This window comes from Marmota monax, unplaced genomic scaffold (assembly GCF_021218885.2).
Source record: "Marmota monax isolate L192 unplaced genomic scaffold, Marmota_monax_Labrador192_F-V1.1 WCK01_AAM20220418_F8-fsc00164, whole genome shotgun sequence".
Lineage (NCBI taxonomy): Eukaryota > Metazoa > Chordata > Mammalia > Rodentia > Sciuridae > Marmota > Marmota monax.
The window spans coordinates 3,925,329-3,933,848 of NW_026693313.1; the positions used below are offsets into that span (position 1 = coordinate 3,925,329).

At 44.7% G+C, this 8,520-nt stretch overlaps 1 protein-coding gene across 1 annotated transcript; it reads right to left on the minus strand.

Moving 5' to 3' along the window:
• Positions 1-335: 335 nt before the first annotated feature.
• On the minus strand, positions 336-6,920 carry Dynlt1 (dynein light chain Tctex-type 1). Its single transcript, XM_046456586.2, has 5 exons — positions 6,806-6,920; positions 4,041-4,082; positions 1,663-1,786; positions 1,061-1,138; positions 336-755 (listed from the first exon to the last, which is right to left on the minus strand). Exons 1-5 carry the CDS (start codon positions 6,830-6,832, stop codon positions 685-687), a joined length of 342 nt encoding a protein of 113 aa, XP_046312542.1. The 5' UTR covers positions 6,833-6,920; the 3' UTR covers positions 336-684.
• Positions 6,921-8,520: the final 1,600 nt, after the last annotated feature.

The window sequence follows — 8,520 nt, forward strand, 5'->3', positions numbered from 1 at the left end:
TCTTCTCCCTTTTCCTAGATAATTTGGGGCTCGTCACTGCCTGCTTGATTAACCTGCCTGTGAACATCAGTGATTTCGAGTTCACCAATGGACTCACACTTCATGGTCACAGTAAGTAACCAGTGGCTGACCTTGGATCCCAGCCTACCAAGAACCTGGCCTCACCTCTCTTCCCAGCTCTGCTCTTGGGAGCACCGCCAAAACATTCAGTGCACTCTCAGGGTGGCAGAAGAGCCGAAGGCAACTTTCCTTTTGTGAGTCTTACAGATTTCTGAAGGCACTAACCCAGTATGAAGAATTTGTGACAATAATATAACTATGAAAAACAAACAGACTTGAAATTTGAATAATTTATTATTCTAACAAAAGTATAAAGTATGGAAAATTAGTGTATTTGAATCATTTCAGAGAGTAAAGAGTTTCCCACTAGCAGATTTCAGTTTTTAGCACCTTTGAAAAGAAACAGAGTTAAGACAAGTGGCAATACAAACTCCAGTCTGCCTACAGAATTATTCATCTGACTTCGGATATGCAGTTTATGTAACAGTGCAGTCATTTGGTTTATTTGTCTATGTTTTGAGAGTGCTACAAAACATAAGAGAAAGGTGTTCACTGAATTCATGGTGGGTTAGAAAATAGAAAAGAAATGTTGAGACGAAAGAGGTCACAGGCTGGACAAAGAGGTCAGATGGACAGTCCAAAGGCGCTGACAATGCAGTACATGGTCTTGTTCTCCCATCGCACAGTGCAGCTCCCTGGTTGGTGGGGGGAGAGAAAGATCAGCACTGAGAATGAGGAAACTAGGGGGGCCATTACTCCAGTACCCACCTCCTTATGGTACACAGATAAAGAAGGCTGGCAAATCTCCATAACAGGTAAGATAACTTGTAAAGTTATGCCTTTGAAGACACAACACACCCAAGCACACAGTTCATAAATCACTCCTATAATATATATTATTTTAAATAATATATATATCAGCATGGTCCAAGCAGGTACTTGAAATTTTTTCAAGGAAAAGGCACAACATGACTTCACCAATGTGGTTGAAAAATCATACCATCAGTAGAGCTGTCCCAGAAGCAGGAACTTGCCGTGTGTAACCCAGCTCCATTCTTTTGCATAATTACACAGGTCACTTAAATTAAAACAAAGAGTTATTAGAAAAATCTTGGCAACATAAATTTCATTTTGCCCACTTTTAATGTATGTACATAGATCATGTGATTGATGTTCATAGTAAAAGTGATAGGGGTAGACTGCCTTGTCCTACTCTCTTTTGACAAATTACATCTCTCTTTTAAATATTTATTTTTTTTTAGTTATAGGTGGACACAATATCTTTATTTTATTTATTTTTTATGTGGTGCCGAGGATCGACCCATTGCCTCCCGTATGGTAGGCAAGTGCTCTACCTCTGAGCCACAACCCCAGCTCCATACTTCTCTTCTTTTACAACATAACTTGTTCTAAAAGTTTCCAGACAGAGGTACACCCTGGAATTGTACCAGCAGCCAAACAGGCCAGTGACCTATTATGAGGAACTTTCTTTGAAGTTAGGCACTAAATTGCCAAGCTACCTCTCTTTTCTGGCACTGGACACACCTCTGATCAGTATTTAAAGAACCACCAACAAATATATGAGAAACAAAAGTCTATTACCGATATATTTAAACGGTTTTCCCAGCTTGGTGAGTTGGCTTAAGGTTTGTTCTACGACATTTGTAGTCCACTGGTTGACTTTGCTGTGCTGGTAAGCATTACCGCCGATGGCACTTTCTATAGCCTAGAGAACAAAGCACAAGGAGTCACAGCTAAAGAATGCCCCAAACACGTTCCAGTTAGTAACCACAACAGACCATTCTAGGAGCTAATGAAATAATATTTATGTAAAATGCAAGTTTATTCTTAATTACAAGGATTCATTCATTTATAGGGCTAAAGAACAGCCCTTACATGTCAAAACTTAAACATTTGCAACGACATTGTTTATTTTGAACCTCCCTCTTCTGCGCTCTGTTCTTCTAGGGCTATTCTAGGATAGGGCCCACTGTCCCTGCTCCTGCTAGTAAGCTTACTGCTATGAGATTCCCGTCCTATGGCTTTCTGGGTTCTTCCCTGTCAGCTCCCTTTCACACTGGCCCATGTGCCTTTCTAATCTGTTGGGCTAGAAACCAGAAACCTGAGTTTCTTTGACAGTTACGACCTAAAATAAAAGTAACATTCAGTGAGGGCCATGTTCCATCCTCAGACATACAGAGAGAGCCAACAGTCCAAGGCTTGCAATGCAGGTGGTGGTGAAACAGCAGGGTTACGTGGCCAGCGACCCTGCTTCTGAGGAATAAAAACCTACAAAGGGTCACAACCTGATTCCGCCTCCAACTCTTCCTATCTATCCATGGCTCTCTCTATCTATCTATCTTCCTATCTATCCAGTTGCTAACACAGCTCCTGGTTCCTCATCCACTGCCATGTCTGCTCCACCTAGCTCAGAGCATGTGGGGGTCCAGCAGTTCTGCTTTAGGGGGACTAGGGCATTATAGACCTGGAAACTGTCAAAAAAGGGAAGACATTGTTCAAGTCAAACCTCTAAATCTGGCAACTCTCTACACACACTCTGAAATTCACTTTTTCAGGGACGGGGAAAACCCCTCCTTCAGGTTTGGACCTGTCCAAATTATAACTTCTCATTATTTAAAACAGCTTAAATAGAGAATGAACCTGCTACCAGGGGAAAAATGCCACTGAGGCCAGTGATACACTGGCCATATTCACCCCAGGCTTCTTTGTGGGGTGGTGACGTAAACTTTACATTGTTCCTGCTCCCTAGTGAGCAAGTCAAAGTTAATTCAAGAAACAAGGAGGCAACATTAGAACCTAACAAGCCTCCACTTTTCCCAGTTCCAGTCTAATTTACACCTTCCTGCTCCCACCTGTCAGACATGAAACAGTGAAAAACAAATTGTTAAAGACCCCACGAAGAATCCAGAAAATCATGCCTGATGTTAAATAATGTATATAGTAAAAGAGAAAAATCACTTTGCATTTGGATACTTTTCACAAAAACAGGTTGTGGTTCTTTATTACTCCAGCATTAGTCGATAATTTGCATTAGCAGTAAATTATCATATGAACCCTTAAATGGTACCCTTTTCGTTAGATTACTGAATGACTTTCCCTTAGCCAGTGGCTCAACATCTGTGCTCCATCTTACCTAGGCAGGAAGTGACTAGGAAAACCTTTTTGATTTCATTACTGCCCCAAGAGTCCCCAGCTCTGCACCCTGCCACCCCTTCTCACACTCCATGCTCAGCCCCCACCACTGGAGCTTCTGCACACGCTGTCAGAGCCCAGAGGTGGTGTTCCCATTTTTCCACTGTGTTAACCCCAATTTAGGTTGAATCCCCTTGTAAATGCTCTCACAGCACCAAGTCCTGTGGCACTTCCACACAGCAAATGCAAGCTCACATGTCCCAGCACAAGTATCTGATAAGCCGTCCCCCTACTGCAAACTCCAGGAGGGTGGGTCAGTCCCTGGCTGCTCCCTCCACGTGTACTTCTCATGAATGAAGGCAGTTCAACATCCCTTTTGTGTCTCATCCTCCTCATCCTCTAAGGGAGAGACTATGCTGCATAACAATAATGTGGGTAGTTTAGGAACGTAAGAAAAATAACTAAGCCCCAACCACATCACCAGTTCCTAACTCAAAGTTGTTAAATTTCCTTTACATTCACTCCCATTAAACACTAGAAATAATTATTTGTATGCCATGAATTTTCTATGCTAAAAGGTCATAGAACTTAGCCTTGGTAACATTTAATAATATGCCACATAAAATTTCCTGATTAATACATATAATTTACACAATATAGGAATAATTCTGATCTAAATAATAATGAAGGAAAAATGTTATTTGAAATGCCAGAACACACAGGCTCAATAACTGCTGAAAATATTTCCAAGTATTTAACTTATATAGTGTTTTCATTCATAAAAGTCATTAATCAAATGCTTAAAAAGAAAGCATTTCTCCTCTTACCTCTTTGACAATGTTGCTCACTTCATCAACAACAAAAGCAGTCTGTGAGGGAAGAAAACTTAGATAAGTTTGATTTATTCAAAAGATGTTTCTATTGCATCAATAAATGCAAATTTAAGTAACAAAATATAGAAATGAAGATTTTAGAAGTTATCTCACCTAGCCTGTTCACTTTACTGTGGAATGCATTACAAGGAGACTCAAACATTAAGTGGTCCTTGAGCATCACAGAGCCAGTGACTGCAGCTGCAGGACTAGAACACATGTATATAATTTAAAGGTTCTGTTGCTGTTGTTTGTTATAATCATGCTACAATCTCAGATCCCGCTTTAAGTTTGATCTAGAATTTGATCTCTTCTCCCATTCAGTTGGCTGGTAGGATCATTAACCAGTATAGATGGTTACTGCTCAATTTTTAAAAATATCTTTATTTTATTTTTATGTGGTGCTGAGGATTGAACCAGTGGCTCATGTGCACCAGGCAGATGCTCTACCACTTAGCCACAGCCTCAGCCCAACTACTCAATTTTTATATAAATTAATTGATGCAACTTAAGCAAGCCATTTAAAAGATGTAATTCTCTCTTCCCTAATGTAAACTGATTAGGAGGCCTAAAACTCAGAGGTTGGTTTTATTTTTTTAAAGCCACTATTAACCATAAAATTTAAAATGATGGCACTATCTCTGGATAATGATTTTTCTGAATGCTGTACCACTTCACAACCAGCTGACTGAGGAGGTGGGCTGTCAGCAGCAATCTAGTCCAAAAGTATAATTTCCTTTTCACATATGGCAGATTCATAGTTACAGGTCATCCTGAAAATAACATCAGTCAGGAACCTGCCTGCCAAGGTGCTTCCTCACAGGAGAATGAGCAGTTAAAGTTACTGTTGAGTCCTAGGAACTGTACTTAGTTCTGGATATGCCTCCTAGAGGACAGCCCCAGGGACCCTCAGTCAGAGTGCTTGGCAGGTGGAGTAAGAACATCCAGCTCTGCTGTGGCAAGGAGTTTTCCTCCCTGACTGCCTGGTGACCATTTGGGCTCTGCCCTGTTCTAGTGATGTCTCTTTCTTTTCACTAGAAATAAGAGCTGGTTGCCCAAAGTGTATCTTTGCTATACTCATGAGAAGTCAGACTTGGAAACAAAACCCAATCACACCAAGTTAATGAAGATGTGCAGTATCTTAGAGATTAAAACATTTCTGGAAGTTTAAAGGACCCTTCCAAGAGATTACAGTGATCCTAACCATAAAATAAAGTCCTGTATAATTTTAGAAAAGGTTAAAGTATGCCAAGGGTAGAGGAGATTTTAATGAACTTTTAGTGGAAAGTAGAGCAGTTGTATTGAATCCATTGGACAGTTTCAACTTATATGAGAAAAATGAATGAGTTAGGAGTAGAATCCACATGAAGTTAGAGGAATGCAGAAAAGGCTTCTTGAGAGGCTGGTAGGACTAGAATGGCCAATTTAGTAAACACCAAGACGAACCCAAGACAGTCACGGTCTCATCCAACTAGGTGCTCCCCTTCATTTTACAGACATGCCACTGCACTCTGAAATAATGAAGCCACCTCACTATGAAAGCCAGAATTAGAATGCATTATTAAGGGTTTCTTCACAGTACCCCCCCCTTTAAAAGGTTTATCAATGTTATTATTATACAAGCCATTTTCCAATCCTATATTAGTTGGTGGTTTACAGGGAAAAGCTTCTTTGCCCATGGCTTCTAAACCCTGCTTAGGATTATCTACTTGGTTGCTAACCAACATTCAAACACTGATGGCATTGCTTTAAAAGTTACTGCCAGGAAATCAGATGTAACAAACTCTAGGCTCAGTCCTTAAGTCTTATTTACCTATCAAAACATTCCTGGTTGAAATGTTGAAAAATGACAAAATACCAAACCTTACCAAATTCATGTTTTTATTTTTGACAGGCTGCATAAAACATAGAGCTCTATTTGAATTTCAGCAAGGATTATTTGGCAAGAAGAAATAAGCAACTATTCTATCCGCTTTTTCCTGAATGCTTGTCAGCTTGAAGAAAAGCCATCACAGCAGCACACCTTACAATGACTACTGCGTGGCAAACGATGGTGTGCTTTGACCCTCCTTCTTGGAGCAGGAAGAGACTCCCCCCACACACACACAAGAATGGGCTATTGTATTAACCTCTCAAACTCATACCATAATGGAACGTACTCCTTCGCGGCGGCCTGGGTGGGAGTGAGCGCTGCACCGCAGGACCAGCAGCGGTGCGGAACTGAGACAAAGGCAGGTTCTCCTATTTGCACGGGTGCATCTGGCAGGCAGCCTGGACACCAGTCCCTGACTGAAGGGCCTGGGAGGTGGCCCTGTGCGCCCCTGTCACACACTCAGGACACCCTGGCGTCCGCTACAATGCCAAGCTCCAGTCTTCCAGCCTCGACCGGAGCGCTCCCGGGGCCGGGCTGCGGAAGACAGGGCCGAGAGAAGTCGGGCTCCCGGAGGCGCCAGGACGCTCCCTCGGCGGCCCTGGGCGCCGGCCGCGCGGGAAGGAGTCGGAGTCCCGGCCTCCCGCGCCCCTTCCCGCCAGGCAACGGCGGTGGAGCCGGTGCAGGTTGCGGCGGGGCGGCACCGGCGCTCGTCAGCCTCCGGCCGGGGAGGGACGGCCACAGCCCGGCGAGCCGCCTGAGAAACTTAGCCAGGACTCCCCAGGCAGGACCGCGCCACCACACCCAGGGATCTGGGCCTCCACCCTCCAGTCGCCCCCCAGGCGCTTACCTCCTCGGCAGCCTGGAAGTCTTCCATCTTTCCTCCAGCTCGTCGCCTCCACCGCCTTGAGTACAGCGGACTGCGCAGGCCCACTCAAGCCACGCCCACGCCCGCCGACGCCTGCGTCCGCCCGCTCCGGCCACGCCCATTCTGGCGCCAGGGCCCCGCCCACGTGTCACACCCACCACGCCGACCCACGCCCACGCCCTACGTCGGGCCCCGCCCCTCCCAGCGCGGCGCGGGCTTGAGTGAGGTCTGAGCCACCTGCTGGACCCGCCGCTGAGGGCCGGTCAGTCCTTCGGGACGTGGTGGCTTCCACGCGAACCGGTCAGGGTAGCCTAGCAGCTCACTAAACCGCAGCAACTGGAGCCAAACAAATGTACAAACGCAAGTCAGGGAGGGGAAGCGTCGCCGTGGCGCCCGCTCCAGCTCGTTCTGTGTGAATTAATTGGAGCTTTCAAACGGGCCCAGACAACTAGCAGTAGACTGTAAAGTGACTTCTGAAGGTAAGGCGTACTGTGAGAGGTTGGTCACCGTCCCTTGGGAACCTAGGATTAGGATAGTCGTCTGAACAAAACCTTGGAGAGTTGAATTCCCATATCCAGTAAATGAGAATTTTTCCTCTAGGTACCGTGTGAAAAAAACACTGTAAGTGGAGAATTTTGTGAAATGCAGCACGCTCCCTGGCTTCCTTAGCCTTAGTGAACTAGATGCAGACCTGACGTGTCCAGAGGCCTCTGTGGAGATGAGCAACGTCACCGAGCTCTACAGGGCTGGGTGTGCGCCTACCGCATGTACTCCAGGCTTGGACTTTTGACTTTGGAGGCTGCTTGTTCTGGTTTAACCAAGCACTTGAAGTTGAATGGTCACTCCTTACTTCTCCAAAGCCCTGCTGCTGGAACCCACTAACCGTCCTCCTGAGAAGAGCTGAAAATAAAGATCCCAGGGACTTGGTAGACTAGGCTCCAGATCCCCATGCTGTCCTCCAGCAGCCCTGTTTCTACACTGTGTACTCCTGACTATTGCTCAAGGTTGGCATCTCTCGCTTAGAGTGCGTGTCGATTGACTGACTGACTGTAACCTGAGTGGTCTATCAGGATCTTAGTAGAGCCCTTCAGAGGGAACCTAACCTTTCCAAAGAAACTTCCATCCTCTCTTCCACTTTGCCTTGCCATGAGTCAATGATTTCAAGAATGTTGATAATCTACAGACTTACTCATGGTGGTCTCCACGTGATTAAGTCTTATCAGGTCTTAGCTCAAAATTACCTCAACAGGCCTTTCTGACCACTCCATTTAAGGAAACAAATTGTGTCTACCTCTGTGTCCTTTGCCTTTCCTTCTTAGAACTCCTCTCACTTTTGTTTTCTCTCCATGTGGAATCTAACTTCCATGGAGCAAAATTCATTTTATCCACTAATGTATCTCCTTCCCCTGACATTGTGCCTGGTCCATAGTAGGTGCACAATTAAAACTAAATGAATAAATAACGAATAAATGAATTACCCAGAGATATTTGCTCTGCCTCAGACCCCAAATGAAGAGAACTGGGGAATGCAGTGCCTTCTTGTTGGACTCAGAGAACTTCAAGAGGAGGGCAGAACTGAGACAGACCCAAGGCTGTTCTGCCCTGGGCAAGTGGTCTGAGCAAGGAGACCTGCTGGACAGGTCGATTCTGAACTTTATTTTACCTTGTAAGTACTCTTCTTTTACCTGGCTTCAACT